We start from the raw sequence: 17,112 nt of genomic DNA on the forward strand, positions 1-17,112 counted from the left end.
AAAATTTATAGTAAGATTGTTTGATTTTACTAAAATCTTAGTACAGTGATCTAGTTTATGTCTTTTAAATATTACATTGATTAAAAATTTCAAATGGCAAATAAAACCTTTTACAAAGTGTAAAGATAAGGCATAGATTGAAAAGATGTTTTGCAAAATATTTAACATAAATGATTAGGATACAAAAAAAGTATTAATAAAGCTTCCAAAACAAAAGACAAATAATACAATAAAAGGTATGAACAGGTAATTCACTGAAGAAGAAATCCCATTAAAACAATAATGAGAAAAAATTTAAAGATTATAAATAATTGAGTTCAAAAGGTAGATCTACCAATCAATCCTATAAATGGCATTTACCCAAAAGAAAAAGGCCATTTTATCATAAGACATTTGTACTTAAATGTTTATAGCAGCACAATTTACAATCTCAAAGATGTGGAAACAACCCAACTGCCCTTCAATACATGAATGGATTAAATTTTGGCATATGTATACAATGGAATACTATTCCACCATAAAAATGACAGAGATTTTGTATTTGTAACAACCTGGATGGAATCTGAGAACATTCTCCTAAGTGAAGTATCACAAGAATGGAAAAACAAGCGTTTAGTACTCAGTACTAAATTGGAAGAGATGAACAACTACATGCTCACATCACAGAAACAACTCAATGAAATCCAAGTTGGTGGGGAAAGGCTTGGGTAAATTCCTACCCAACAAGTACACTGCACGGGTATGTTACACATTTCTTGAGTGAAGAACACAACTACAAGTTGGACGGTAATCTTACAAAAGCAAATGATGTCACCTAATTATATGTACCAATATATTAATCTAAAATTTAAAAAGAAAAAAAAATACTGAGTTCAGGAGTTGACTGGTAAGAGAGGATGCCAGTACAACCTCTTTGGGAAGATCTAATTAAAAATGTACATTCCCTTTGATCTCCAAATTCTATGATCTATGTAAAGAAACTTATATTCACATACAGAAGAAGTCACATACCAGGATGCTCACTCTTCTTTGTAATAGAAAAAAATCTAAAGCAAACTTAATATCAGTCTGCAGAACAACTGAAAGGAATTAATTATGGTTTATTCACACAGTAGAATACACTACACAGCAATCTGAATACACAATCAGTAAGAATCAACAAGGAGAGCTTTCAGCAAAGTAATGTTCAATGGAAAAACAGAGGTACAGAAGGATACTTTTAATGAAAATTTTTAAGCACATAGAACAATTCTATATTTTGTTTATAAACATATATGGAGTAAAATTATAAAAATAGCATACAAAGATAAACACAGAATGTAAAGTGGTGATTAATTCTAGGCTGTGGGACTGAGGAGGAGAGCAAAAAGAAATGGACTTTTAATCCATTTCTGTTATCATATTTGTCATGCCACTCTTAAATATTAATAATTTATAATCTTTTAGATAGTGAGTACACTGGCATTTGTTGTAAAATCCTGAACTTCTAATATTTTTCAATAAAATCAAAAGTATTCCCACCATTAGTGGTGACTACATACCATTAGTGCATCCTGTATTGGTAATGGAACTATGCTAAGTATGAGGACAAGCTACCACTGCTCTTAAAGAACAGATTGCACAGAGGCAAGGGGTTAGTTAAGGTCCCACACCATGGTGGCTTCATCTGGCTCTATCATAATGGAAAAAGAGTTTTCTAAGTATAAGATCATATCATCAGCAAAAAGTGATAGTTTGACCTTCTATGACCCCATTTGGATTCCCTTTACATTCTTCTCTTGCCAAATTGCATTGAAGCTAGTAGATGATCTAATACACACTCACATAAGAGAAAAATTCAAATCAATTCAAGATAGAGGGAGAAGGGATGAGGAAGGATGGAGAGGGGAGAAGGGAGGGAGATGGGTGTCACGGTGTATGGCACACCTGTTGGGGGCAGGACACAATTATAAGAGGGACTTTACCTAACAAATGCAATCAGTGTAACCTAATTCTTTGTACCCTCAATGAACCCCAAACAATAAAAAAAAAAAAATAGAAACAGGAAGAAATGGACTCAGCAGGTGATATTTTGTAGATAAAGTTTAAGAGAATGCTGATGAATTGAAAAGAATGAAGGATGTCTGAATTTTACATCCCTTTTCACATGTAAACTGAGTGCTTGGAGTTTGATGTTATAAATAGTCCTTCAGTTGGGTAAAATCATAAATAGTAGGTATGAAGCTACTTGCATAGTTTCTTTATGTGTCACTTGAAAATATTCCCTTGGCATTATTACTATGTGATTTCAGGCACATAGTATGTGAGAAAAGTATACTTCCACCTTTTGTTGGGAGGTGCTTTACAATCCAGTATGGCAAAGGCAACACATTAACAGAGCTTAGTTGGTACCGGTCATGTTTCTAGTCAACCTTGATTTTTTATACCTTTGAGCTCAACCTTCCTGTTTGACCAGAATATGGTATGGAGGCTTGAGGTGAATCATAGGAACAGAGGCTGAAAAGTGGAAGTAATATTCAGTTATACCTTCTTCTTTTAAAAAAGTCATAATCCCATAAATTTTAAGAAAGTAGATATGAAATAGATGAAATGCCAGGTCCTGAGGAATCTCCAGAGGTTATACTTGAATACCTCAGGAAAAACTTATTTTATAGTAATGGACAGTTCATGAACTTGGAAGTTGAGTTTACAAAGGAATATCTTCTTTGATTCTCTAGAATCAGCCAGTACTTGCATTTCCCACAGAAAATGTACTTTTATTTGCAACTGAATTATTTATTTGTTGTCTCTCTCTCATTAGAATGTAAGCTTTGCTGGGTGGGAATTTTTGTTAACTTGTTTATTCAATAAGTATTAGTTGATCATGATAAATAGAAATAGACAACTCTACTTGCTGATGTGTTTGCCTTTATGGGTATAAATATGTTTTACTTTCCCCATGAACTTCACACCAGTAGAGGCTCATGTTATTGGCAATGGAACGATGATAAGTAGGAGGATGAGACTATAGCTGGGGAAAAATAATTGCTTGTATTGCATTTATGTTCTAAATGGTTGCTGTATTAGTTTTGTATCCCTGTTATAACAAATTAGTACAAATTTAGTAGCTTAAGGCAATACAAATTTATTATCTTACAGTTCTAGAAGTCAGAAGTCTAAAATGAATTTTGGGCTAAAATCCATCTTGAGGCTGTAGGGGAGAATCTGTTTCCTTTCCTTTTCTGGCTTTTAGAGACTGCCTGCTTCTGTTGGCTTGTGGCCCTTCCATAACCATCAAAGTGCATCAGTCCAACCTCTACTTCTGTTATCATAGCCCTTCTCTCTGACTTTTCCTCTCTTGTCACTCTTATAAAGATGTCTGTGATTATATTCAGCCCATCTGGATACTCCAGAGTAATCTCCCCATCTCAAGATCTTTAGCTTAATCACATTTGCAAAGTCTTTTCTGCCATGGCAGGTACCATATTTCAGGATCTTGGGATTAGGATGTGGACATCTATGGGGGAATTATTCTGTCTACCATAGTTGTTTAGCATTCTTAGTTGCACTGAAGTTTTTACTCTTGGCTCATTCACTATTGTTATTTCAAAGTAAATAATTTGAAAATTATGAAATTTAGAGGGAGTTTTCACAAAATTGAAAAGTTATTTCTATCTCAGCCAAGAAGTCCTCATTGTAGGGGGACCATTATGTCTTTTACTACGTAGTATTAACTATTTTAAAAGATTATAAACAATGATTTATTATAATAATAAGATTGATTTTTTTTTACCTTAATTGTATTTCTCACCTTCCAAACCTACTGAAATCTGTTTTCAGTTATATTCAAATGTGTGTTATCCTTCAAAGTAGCAAACTTGGTAAGGCAGGAGCTCAGCCCAAGGATGTTGCCTTCATTCTCCACATTTTTATAGCTTCTTTTTTTGAATTGTCTTTGGAGACAGTTCACTAGACACACAGGAAAACACGGCTCGTTATTTTAAGGTCACAAGGTACTCTGCCTGCTCTGTCTTCTTCCCTTCCCCATTGTTTTAGTCCTCTTAGCTTCATCCCCACTCCTTCCTCTGCTGACACTAGTGCCAGAGATCTGTGAGGTTGAGAGGAAGGCCTGGGGAGCCCAGACTGAGGCTGGGAAGGGGGCAGGGAGAGCTTCACACAGAGCTCAGGAGGTGGCAGGCTCTAGAGTAAGTTTGTGTGATTCAATCCATTTTACATATTAAATAACGATATTTGATGACTTTGCCAAGTGTCAAAAAGTTCCATCATTAAAATAAATGTATGCTAAGAACTGTATATAACAATCTAAACTTCTGTTGGTTCTCAATGTAAATATTATTTTAAATAAAAAGGTATATTCAGACTTATGTTGAGAGGATGGAATCAAAGAAAGCAAGTCTAAAGCCACAGAAGAAAGAGGATGATAGAGGACGATTCCTAAAGAACCTGGAATGGACACCACAAGCACCAGTGGGGGAATTAGCCTTGCTCAGAGAGGGGACTTCTTTTACGCTTCTGAGATGTATGCCTTTGAGAGTAAAGAATGGGTACAGATGTAGATTCTTGTATGTGGGTGGTGGTGATGGAAAAGAGTTAAAGATATACACAGAAAATGCCAAAAAGTGTATACACAACTTAGAAAGAAAAAAACTGTACCAAATTTGTCATACTCGAGTCACGTTTGACTTCTTCACTTACAAGAAGTACTCAACATGACTTGTATTCACCTCTGTTATCGATATATATTGAGTATTACAATTTCAATACAGATTTTTCCTTTCTTAAAATGTGTATACTTTTTTTTGCACTCTCTGTAGTAGCTACTTTGTATAGCATTTTATATATTAAAGTAATTTCACAATCATTCTATGAATCTGGGTCACCTAACAGCCCTGGAAATGGCCCTCAGGTGACTGAATGACTTGCCCGAGTCCTTCAGCTAGCAAGCAACAGACGTGCTTCTTTTGACTAACAATCCTGGGCCCTTTTTCATCTGTTACATTCCTCCATATAGTATTCCCCTGCAGACAGGGGGGACTGATGAAATTATGCATAAGCAAAAGAGTAAGGTGATCAAGGAAAATGCTATGGAAGTGTGGGACTTGTTTGGGTACCATTAGGGGACATATCTCTTCTACCAAGTGAGAGAAATCTTTGTGGAGATTAGATTTCTGTAGCTGTATCAATAAAGAAAGGTTAAAGAAATATCTAACTATATTTTCACGGTGGATGCTTTCATCAGGATAGATGAAATAAATAGCAATAATGTCAGACTTTTAGAAGATAGGACAAAGGGTATGACCATGTCATAGTCAAAATTCCAGGAATTTCTCCTCACTGCAGTGCAGTGTGCCAGTGCCTGAATTCCTCTCCAGTCTTAATTTGGAAATCTTTTTCGTTGCATTATAATTTCTGAGGCTGTGACTGCATAACATCATTTATGAATACATTACCTTGTTATGGAATTTCAGATAGTTTAAGATACTCTTTTAAAAATTATTTTCATCAGTTCCTACCCTAATTCTGAGAAGATAATCAAGAGATATGGCATCACTATCTGCTATGCTGTTAAGGTTACTGATGAGGGAGGGGAAAAGTGCACTGTGGGGTTGTGCAGTAGCTCAGGAATTAGAGGTCTACCCAGTGTGTGTCAGGCAAACCCGTGCTAGTAATCCAATCTATGCTCAATGAAAAGGTTCTGGACAGAATCTTTGAATGTTTGTATTTTGGGATATTTTGGAAGCCTCTATTTTTTGTTGTTGAGATGGGGGCACTTTACAGATAATACAGGGGTAAATGGTTTTGTAAGAGGATTGCTTACCTTGTATTACCTGACACTCCTTTCAATTAGCTGTCTCTTAAGGGCTCTCATGAACACCTTGTATGACCTAAATTGCTACCCTGTGTTTTAGGAAAAGGAAGCTAAGGCAAGAGGACTTTTTTAGACAGACTGTCACTTGGTCATCCTGGGTAGAGTGCTATGGTGTGATCGCTCACAACAACCTCCAACTCTTGGTCTCAAGCAATCCTCTAGCCTCCATCTCCCAAGTAGCTGGGACTACAACTGCCTACCACAATGTCTTGCTGCTTTTTCCTATGTTTAGTAGAGATGGAGTCTCGCTCTTGCTCAGGCTGGTCTTGAACTCCTGAGTTCATGCAATCTGCCCTCCTCAGCCTCCCAAAGTGCCAGGATTACAGGTGTGAGCCACCATGCCTGGCACAACTGGGCTTTTACAGGTTTACTAGAACCCCTTCCTTACTTTGATAATTCTGGCAGAAAAGGAACTGAACCAAAGCTTTAAAGGGCAGAGGTATCTATGATGGTAGAGCAAGTTTGTAGGAAATGTTCATTTGGCCTTCTGATAACCACCATGAATAAGGAACACGAACCTATGTAACACGTAAGGCCCAGAGCTCCAGTACACTGCAGGGATGCAGGCTCCATCCATCCACCTCCAGTTGGCACTTTTGTTATTTCCTCCCAAGGGATGTCTGCTTTTCTCTGTAGGCTGCACAGGAAGATGGAGAAGCTGCAAAAGCAATTTTCTCTTCCTCTCCTTCTTAACCATTTCCCCTAATCCTGAGACACCAGGTCCCTGCTTTGTCCTTGGCAAGGGAAATAAGGTTGGGGCTGGTTAGTCTCTACAGTAGCCCTCCCCCCTCCAGGAACTAAGGGAAAGTTCATTTCAACAAGAAGCTAATTGAAAATTAAGAAGGGATTTTAAAGATTAACCACATTTTCCTTTGGTAAAAAATTCAGGCTGAGGCTCGGTGCCTGTAGCTCAGTAGCTAGGGAGCCAGCCACATACACTGGAGCTGGCGAGTTCGAATCCAGCCTGGGCCTGTCAAGAAACAATGACAACTACAACCAAAAAATAGCCAGATGATGTGGCAGGCACCTATAGTCCCAGTTACTTGGGAGGCTGAGGCAAGAAAATCGCTTAAGCCCAAGAGTTTGAGGTTGCTGTGAGCTGTGACGTCATGGCACTCTACCAAGGGTGACATAGTGAGACTCAGTCTCAAAAAAAAAATAAAAAATCAAGTTGAATTTATGGACTGCATCAAATACCTTTACCTTCATGTCAGTCTGGAAGTCTCTATTAGAGTAAGTTTATCTTTTCAAAATGACAACACAGAATTGGGATGAGACAATATTTCTGCTTGGTTGGTTAGCTCGCTTATTGTCTTCTAATATTAAATGGCTAATTTAGTAATGGTTCTTTCTTCACCCTCTGCAAAACGTAATTATTAACTGATTACGTCTGCCTGTCTTTCATGGTACTACCATGTTGTCATCATGGTAAGAATACTGTTTTACAAAAAGATTTTGAAGTAAAACAGAAGTTAATTTGAAAACTTTATTTTAGTTTTTGAATTTCTCTTACGCAAGCCTTACCTAGTGTGTCTGAGCCTCTTTCAGATTCAACTTCTGACTCACGCTTCCTCTAGACTCGCTTGTATGTACATTAAACTCTCCAATGGGGTTATTTTACCCCTGGTGACACAGCTTGTCCTCAATGTATAAACATTTGACTTGTAGAAGCATGGAGAAAATGACCAAGCGGAATAGCCTTGGTTACCAAAGAGGTTATTCCTACACAGGTAATGCCTGTTTTCCTTAAAGTTATACGGGAAGGTTTTCAGAGCAGCAATTCATTATAATACACTATTAAAGGAGATCTTGAGGCAGCAAAGTATAACCTAGTATCTTCTAAAAAGCAGTCAGCAGTAAGATTTTATTGCATATTATGAAGTTATGATGGATAAATATTTTCAAAACAGAAATTTTAAAAATCGAGGCTTTTTCTAATTTTTGAGCATGATAAACACATCTACATATTTTTAATAAAAATACAATCGAATTCCTACCTGCATTAATAAAGGCAGTTTGGTTTATTAAAAAAATGTAAAACAAATGGATGAGGTAGTTCACTGTCAACCCCGATAAAACCAGTGTTGGTGAGAGTGCAGGGAAATGATCACTTTTGCATACTGCTAATGATGCCACCCTTTCTGACAGCAATTTGTGTCAGAAGCCGTGGATCCTGCATACTGTTTGACCCAATCTTATGATTTAAGTACTATTATACCATTTATCAATGAAGAAACTGAAATTCAGAAAGACTAAGTAACTTTCCAAGGTCATATAACAAGTTAGTGGTGGAGCTGGGTTTTAAACCCCTAGCTCTCTGATCCAAAATATACACTTAACTTTTTGCAAACCTCATTCAGTAATAATGGGATTTGTTTTCTGAAAGTAGTGTTATAATGCAACAATATGCAGCAAGTTAAAATGCTGTACAAGAATATATAATGACATGGAAAATTTTTACAAAATTATAAATAGTAAAAATAAGTTTAAAAACAATATGGATCTTAATTTAAAGTATATAAATATGTAAATAAAGCTACATGTGACACATACACAGATGCACATCTAAAGAGACTGATGAGATCACAGGTGATTTACTTTCTTCACTTTGTTTACCTGGTTTTCCTAAATTCTCTACCTTTGTATTGTATAAAAAAAATAAAGATGCTCAATTTTAGTTCTGAAATTCTGAACTTGCAATCTTAAGACATAGTCTACAAAACTCTTAATGATGCTTGACTAGGGTAAGAATTTATGACAAAGACTTCAGTGGCCATCACAACAACAAAGATTAACAAACGGGACTTAATTAAGCTAAAAAGCACAGCTAAGGAAGCAACAAGTAAAGCAAAAAGACAACCTTCAGAATGGGAAAAGATATTTGCAAGGTATCGATGTGACAAAGAGTTGATAACTAGAATCTATAGAGAACTCAAATTAATCAACAGAAAAAGGGTAAATAATCTCATATACCTCTGGGCAAGAGATATGAATAGAACCTTCTCTGACAAAGACAGACGAATGGCTAACAAACGTGAAAAAATGCTTGTTGTCCCTGATCATCAGAGAAATGCAAGTCAAAACCACCCTGAGATATCACCTAACCACAGTGAGATGAGCCCACATCACACAGTCTCAAAGCTGCAGATGCTGGCGTGGATGTGGAGAGAAGGGAACACTGTTACACTGCTCGTGGGACTGCAAACTAATACAACCTTTTTGGAAGGAAGTATGGAGTATCCCCAAAGAACTCAAATTAGACCTCTCATTTGATCCTACAATCCCATTATTGGACCCAGAAGAAAAAAATCATTTTATCATAAAGATATTTGCACTAGACTGTTTATTAAAGCTTAATTTACAATCACCAAAACATGGAAACAATCTAAAAATGCTCACCAATCTAGGAATAGATTAACAAGCTATGGTATATGTACACCATGGAATACTATTCAGCCATTAAAAAAGATGGAGACTTTACATTCTTTGTATTAACCTGGATGGAAGTGGAACACATTATCCTTAGTAAAGCATTCAAAGACTGGAGAAGCAAGAATCCAGTGACTCAATTCTAATATGAAGGCAGTAGATTATTTAATACAAGGTGTGGGGTAGGGAATGAAGGATCAGGGAGAGGGGAGGAGGGAGCCGGATGGGAGTCACGGTGTATGGCACACCTCTTGGGGGTGGGACACAATTATAAGAGGGCGTTTACCTAACAACTGAAATCAATGTAACCTAATTCTTTGAACCCTCAATGAATTGCAAGCAATTAAAAAATCATATAAGAATTAAAGAAACAATATCAATTTGAAAATAAATTATGACAATTCTGTAGTGGTCCATCTTGAAATTTGTCTTACTATAAGTCTAAGAACTATAATCTCCTAAGGTTATTTACACTGGAATTGTATAGCAAAAGGAAGAAACTACAGAGAAATTGGGCAAGGTGACAGCAAAAATCTTTAGTATGAATATCATTACTCCATGCTCTAATCCACAAATCCTGCACTCGGGTTTGAACCTTAACCTGCAACTAGAGTATGGTCCAAATAAGGCACTCCACAGTTAGTGAAAAAGAATTGTCAAGAACTTATGTTTATGTATTGATAAAGGATAAGGATAACAAAGGCTTGCTCACTTTCCCATGTTGATCTTCACTAGTAAAACGACTCATGTTTGTTCAGTCTGCAGCTTCTTTCCACATGACTTCCAAGGTGTTATTTTAACACGAATGGAACTCACTGAGTAATGTGACTGACTGAGGAAGTGCCAGTTCATGCAAATATTAACCTCCAGTTCTGTCCCAGCAATGCGAATATTCTTGTTGGATTTGTTGAAAGGCTCTAAGAGGAAGGAAGAGACACTAGTGAGAATTTCCCTTAGATAAAACATGCTTCAGTTTAAAGAAATCCTGCTCAATTATATTCTCCAAATATCATATACTAGATGAGATGAGCAATTTAACACGGAAGTTGGAAACCTTGCTTTTTGTTGAGAATTTTTTTTCCTGCCAAACTTCCTATTGTTATAATGCAAACACATACACTTAATGAATAAGAGAATTTTCTTTCCACTTGCTTTCTGGGTAAAGACTGGTTCAGTTTTAGTTAGGGGCCAAGACAGAAGAGTTGTTTTATTACCATACATCCTTTCCACAGGTTGAAGCAGTAACTGTTCACAGGTCTTTATTTGAATTTTTATTGCATTTCTAAGTATTAAATTTCCTACTCAACAGAGAATTTTGAAAATACCAAAAAGCCCAAGAAAGATTAAAATCACTTACAATCTTACCACTAAGAAAAAAATCCTTATTATTAATAGTAAAATTACTAAGTTGATAATCAGTTTAAAATGGTACAGTAAAAGGTCTAGAACACTGGGGCAGAAATAGAAGGAACCAACAGAAAAGTAAAGGCATTTGAATTCTCTTTGAAATGAGGAAAAAGAAATTACTTACTTACAAACATGTTTCCCAGATTCCCTTCCTTTTTGGAAGTATCCACAAAATAGAATCAATATGATTAAGACTGTAGGAGTCTCTCACCTGGGTTATATGCTTACTCATCCCTATTGTTTTTACTGTATAAAAGAAAAATATTTTCAGTAGTCAGACATGTACATAAAGGTGCCTAATTACCAAATTATAGTATGAATGAATGAAGGTCTAGGCCAGGGGTTCTCAATCTTCCTAATGCCTCCTAATGCTGTGACCCTTTAATACAGTTCCTCATGTTGTGGTGACCCCCAACCATGAAATTATTTTCGTTGCTACTTCATAACTGTAATTTTGCTACGGTTACGAATCGTAATGTAAATACCTGATATGCAGGATGTATTTTCATTGTTACAAAGGGGTCATGACCCACAGGTTGATAACCGCTAGTCTAGGCAAACTATCATCAAAATCCATTACTTTTAGTCTTTTTAACTCCCAAAAGAATAAAGATTTTTCTTGTACAATTTAAGCTTGTTAAACATCTTCTGCTACTAGTTTCCAATGGAAAATTCCCATACAACTGTGGGTAAAGAAACCTGTTAGTTAGAAAGAGACACACTCAAGAGTCATGTGGAAAAGGACTTGAGGAGACAAAATTGTTTTAGTGTAGAAAGTCTATTTGGTATTTACAGCATATTTCTTGGATGATATGTTTCATGTGACCTATGTCTATGAAAGTAAGGGTTCTGTGGACAAGTACCACGTACCTTTGAGAAATGCTTTACCGTAAACCTTCTTCTTGAGCTTATTATATACTAGCACATTAAGGGCTCTGAGCACTTAAGACAGAAAACAATTTACCTTTGCTTCAAATAATGTTTCCCAAACCTCTTTGACCATGAAACCTTTGGTTAATAACCTGAGAAACTCCAGATTTGAGGAACACATTTTATGAATGCTACCTTAAGTATGTATCATTGTTCATGGTCTTTAGCCATATTCATAATCCAGAGTTAACCAAGCTCAACAACGCTCACTCTTCTGCCTACACTTTCATAGACTAAAGTTGGTAAATATACAGTGATCGCTATTTACTTTAAAAAGTCAATATGCATGAGTAAATTTTAAGGTATGTAAGTGATATCTCAGTATAGTTGTTTGTGTTAGTATCTGTGTTTTTTAAGAATCCAATATGTTTATGTTCCAGAAATACTGAAAAGTAGAGTTACTTGGTGAACATGGTTATCAGGGAAAAAGGAAGATAGTTTTAAAGAAAATTTTATTCTGGCTAAGGTGATTCATTCCTGTGCTACAAGAAAGGATACATCTATAGTTACTATGTGTTCTAGACTTATGCTTCTCTCCCCAATTCCATCTCTTATAATTTTTCTTTCCAAATGTTCTGGCTAACACTTATAATCTATGTAAGTCCTCCAATAATATAAGAGAGCGAATGCATACTCCAGGGTGGAAATGAGCAGCAGGGGCCATAGGCCAAAACAGCCCACCTGAAGGGCAGCATTTCTTTTAAACCTCACGTTCTTATGCGTACATACATGTGAAAAAATATTTTAAGAATGCAAAGACTTATAAATTCCCAATCTTTAGGGGTAACTGATATAGAAAGAGTATGTGTTATATGTTTGTTAACTTTATGTACCCTAATGTACATCAAATATATCCTACTTGACAAGTAAGGCTCAAAGCTAAAAATCTCCCTTCTATTTTTATTAGTTTGTTCTAGAAGCAAAAATCAACACATTTGATGTAAGTTTTAAATCAGAATCATACCTCATGCATCCCTCCTAGGTTAACATTAATACATGAAAAGATGATCTCATTTGCAGCCATGGATGTATTATATCAGCTAAATAAATTTCTATGGTTACTTTCAGTTTCTTTATTTCTTGGTTCTTTGAGATACTTTGTTGCTGTCACAAATAACAAATAGAAAAAAGGAGATGACATGTTTTATATGCAAACTATTTATTGAACTATTATATTTAAAATATTACTCTTCAAAGAGGCCACAAAAGTTACAGCATTTGGAAAGTTCAGGTAAGACTCTTCAAGGGTAAGTTATTTCTTTTAATGTTTTTAGCCTGCTTGAACTAAGTTTAGCAATCAGAAACTATTTTTTTATTAGAAACTTTTAGTGGATTCAGACTCAGTTTCTGCTAGTACTGTGTAGAGCATCCACGATGGTTTTATTGTATTCTGCAATCTGCTTGGTCACATTCTTCATTATTGGCCGGTAATCACTTTCTTGACTCTTGGTTGCTATGACTAATTACACGGGTTAAGGGAGAACAATATCAATAAAAACTACTAATCTAAGTGTGACTCAGAAAGCAACTAAATCATACTAGTATTTTTCTTACTGAAAATAAGAAGACATAGAAAAAATACAATTAGAATACTTTAAAATGCTGTGTTATTTTAATAGATCAAACATTAATTGAAACCAAAACGCCAAACAAAATTTATTTCAAAAAAATTCACCTACAGTAAAAACACTTTTTAAAACTTAATATATTATGTATCTCAATATAATTCTAATCTTAGAACAATATAATATTCAGAAGAACGATGTTCTTTAGAGTACCACATAGGATTTTAGGAAAGTTTCTAGACTTCATTCTGTTTCAAAACCACCTACTTCATATTGTATAAAACTAGAGTGCTGGTCTTTAAGCATACTGTGAATATGAGTTTTTTGCTTTTAAATTAAGGGCACTACCACTGAGAACATAGCTCCTAAAACATTTTTTTTTCCTTTGAGATAGAGTCTTACTCTGTCACCCTTGATAGAGTGTAGTGGCATCATCACAGCTCAACCTCAAATTTCTGGGATCAACAATCTTCCTGCCTCAGCCTCCCCAGCAGGTGGGTCTATAGGTCACTGTCACGATGCGGGGCTAAATGTTTCTATTTCTGGTAAAGACAGATGTCTCACACTTCCTCAGGCTGGTATTGAACTCCTAACTTCAAGTGATCTTCTCACCTTGGCCTCAAAAATGTCTTATGTGGTACTCAAGAGAACATGGTTCTTCTGAATATTACGCTGTTCTAAGTAAGCTGGGATCTATGTTGCCTCTGAGCTGAAAGCCAGCACACCCCAGAAGACAACCTATATCAGAGCCAAGAGGTACTGCTCAGAGCAGAGATGGTCTTTAATAGGTCAAAGGAGGAAATAGAAAACAACATTTAGGAAAATGTTTATTACAATTCCATACTACATATCCCAGCAGCTACTTGCTGTCTCCTATAATCACACAAAAAGATAAGCAGTAAGATGGAACACAGGAAACCTCCAGGCAGAAACGAGATAAAGTTGAATTGGCTGAAACATGGATGAGCTTGAAGGTCAACTTTTCATGACTCTAGTTTACCTCCTTTTGCTGCTAAAACATCCAAGTTACAGCAGTATAAACAATAACAATGATATATCATTTATTATATAAATATATGAGGGCTGTCCACAAAGTATCTAGGCACATAAAATTAAAAGTAGTATTAACAATTGCTGGATACTTTCCAGACAGCCCTTGAATGTTTTACATATATGGTTATATATAAGTCTATCAACAACTCCATGAGAAGGAGATATTGACTGTGTTTAGAGATAAAATTATGGCTTAAACAGTTTAAATAAATTGTCCCAAGTCCATAACTTGAAAGTGGTAGAGCTACTGCTATCTGACTCCAAAACCCATGCACTGAACCACTATGTTGACTCCAAGACCTGTGCCCTTAATTACTATGCCACATTAAGGCTCTGTATTCCAACTCTGGCAACTCCTAGAGGCTGCTTTCTATTAAGTACTTTGGGGTACACACACACACACGCACAAATACCAACTATTATAGACAGGAAACTATGTCTTATTCATTTATATCACAGAGTTTAGCTCAATGTTTTATACATATTAGGTAATTGGTAAGTATATGTTGAACTAAATTTCATCTGAGTCTTTAAAGAAATTCCTGGGAAAAAATAACTTAGTTAAGTTCATTTGCAGCTTTTTAAAGGATACATTCTTTCATCACAAAATTATTTTGCTCATGGTGTTGCCACTTTCTCTCCAAATTTGTAAGCTAAAAACATAAAAGAAAAATGTTAACTAGTACCCATATTCAAAACAATTATATGCCCATCTAAGAGGATTAAAAAAACCCATTCAGTTTAAATCTTTTTAAAATTAATTTTTAATTAAAATCATAACTGTATGCTTAGAGGGTACAATGTGTGATGATTTGATATACAACACGGATGCTTAAATCAAACTTATTAACATTGCTATCATCTCACTTACTTATTTTTGTGGTAAGACATTTAAAATTTACTCTTGATTTTTTCCTAAAAACCTATTCAGTATAAATCTTATCAACTCCTAACATTTTGCTGAGATAAAGCCACCCTAGACAAAAAAGAAATTTAGGAAAGATTAAACAATAGTAAATACATTAATACAATGTTGACTTCTATAATAGGTTTTACTGTATATGTTTATTTTAATTAGAAAGTATTTAAAATGTTTATTATACCACTGATCATGCCAACTGAAAGATAATTTATGATTTTCCTTTTCCTAAAAGAACTTAAAAAAGAATGGGACATGATGGTAATCTCTCCTTGAAATCTGGACGTCTAATGCCACCAATGTAATATATATTCAAACACTGTCAAAGGTTTAGCTATATAGGAGAAACTTCCTTATTTCCAGGGCTAAATTTCCTGTCTAATTCCACAAGCTGTGATAAGAGCAGAGCTGCAGTGTGAAGATTATAAGAGCGCTGGTAAAAAGCTGGCCCTGTTACAATAATTCTGCATCAACAGGAAACTAATGTGGACATTATATTGATGGTTGCTTCCTCAGAAGACAATTTTACTGTTATAGAATTAAACCGTTTTTCTGATTTAATTAACCTTGTAACTCTGGGTTATGGTCTTTCTTTTTTAAGATGCACATAGTTTTTTCCTAAGCAAAGGACTGTTTGAAAAATGAAATACTAAAATAATGTTTTGCTGGGACATTTCAAAGAAGCAGTGATCATTTTTTAAAGTATGATAATTAAAGCAGCATTTGTTTCTTTCTACTCTAAGGTTAAAATTATTTTCAGGGTATAAATTCAGTCTTGAGGTAGCATCCATCCTATTGTTTCCTCCAAAGAGATAAATCTAGATAAAAGAATGAATCATAACTAATAAATTATGTAAACCGTATGTGCTGTGAGCTAATGCTACTAAATCAGATCTAACCCAGATAGGACCTTGAAGTTAAGATGGATTTAAGGAAGCAGTCAGCACTTTTTGGCAGTAAATCTCTAACAACTTTTTGCAAAGTCAAGTACAAAAATGTTTTTATCTTTGTTTCATACAAAGAGGTGGCCTTCTTACAATGTAGTAGACCTCTTAAGTGCTACACAAAGAATGATATAAAAAGCAACACTATGCCAGACGGTCAAATTCCTTTTACTTCTCTGTTATTGATTTGCCTGCCCAAGAATATCATGAAGCACAAAACTCATTTTTCAAAAATGTTTCTCCCTGTAACTTCATCCCTTCTCCTCCTCCCCACCCTTCTTATTACTGCTACTATTATTATTACAATTAGGATCTCATTCTGTCATCTAGGCTAACATGCAGCTCATTACACCCTTGAACTCCTAGGCTCAAGTGATCCTCCTGCCTGAACCTCCTGAGTAACTAGGACTATAAGCATGTACCATCAAGCATGGCTAATTTTTAAAAAATTTATAGAGATGGGGTCTTGCTATATTGCCCACACTGGTCTCAAACTCCTGGCCTCAAGTGATTCCCCTCTCTCTCAGAGTGCTGGGATTATAGGCATTAGCCACAGCACCTGGCCTATATAACTTATTTAAATAAGCTTAATGTAAAATTATTTATGAATGCCAAAAGCCAGTTTTCCAGTTGCAAAAGATAGGAAGACAAGGATTTAATTTAATCAATTGGGATTAACAAAAGACAACAAATAATACAGACAAAGCTTTAAAATTGTGGCTTGCACTATGATTTCCAGTTATCAATATGTAGAGTTAAGAATATGATTAGTTTGGCACACCTTTTATGTGTGGGACATAACCACAAGAGGGATTCTACCTAACAAAATCAAATACTTTGACCTGGTTGTTCATACCCTCGCATTAACCTGAAATAAATTTACTTTTCCAAAAAAACCTTAAGGCTTGGCGCCTGTGGCTCAAGTGGCTAAGGCGCCAGCCACATACACCTAAGGTGGTGGGTTCGAATCCAGCCCGGCCCGCCAAACAACAATGA

General features: G+C 35.6%; 1 protein-coding gene across 1 annotated transcript in view; it reads right to left on the minus strand.

Moving 5' to 3' along the window:
* Window positions 1-12,781: 12,781 nt before the first annotated feature.
* IFT74 (intraflagellar transport 74) overlaps window positions 12,782-17,112 on the minus strand; it is a 103,079-nt gene continuing 98,748 nt past the window's right edge. Inside the window, exons 19-20 of the mRNA XM_003782844.2 lie at window positions 14,846-14,906; window positions 12,782-13,094 (exon numbers count right to left, since the gene is read on the minus strand). Of these exons, the coding sequence (XP_003782892.1) occupies window positions 12,976-13,094; window positions 14,846-14,906 (180 nt within the window). The 3' untranslated portion in view covers window positions 12,782-12,975. The remainder of the gene's footprint in view (window positions 13,095-14,845; window positions 14,907-17,112) is intronic.

This window comes from Otolemur garnettii, unplaced genomic scaffold (assembly GCF_000181295.1).
Source record: "Otolemur garnettii isolate 467f Iridium unplaced genomic scaffold, OtoGar3 scaffold00006, whole genome shotgun sequence".
Taxonomy (NCBI): domain Eukaryota; kingdom Metazoa; phylum Chordata; class Mammalia; order Primates; family Galagidae; genus Otolemur; species Otolemur garnettii.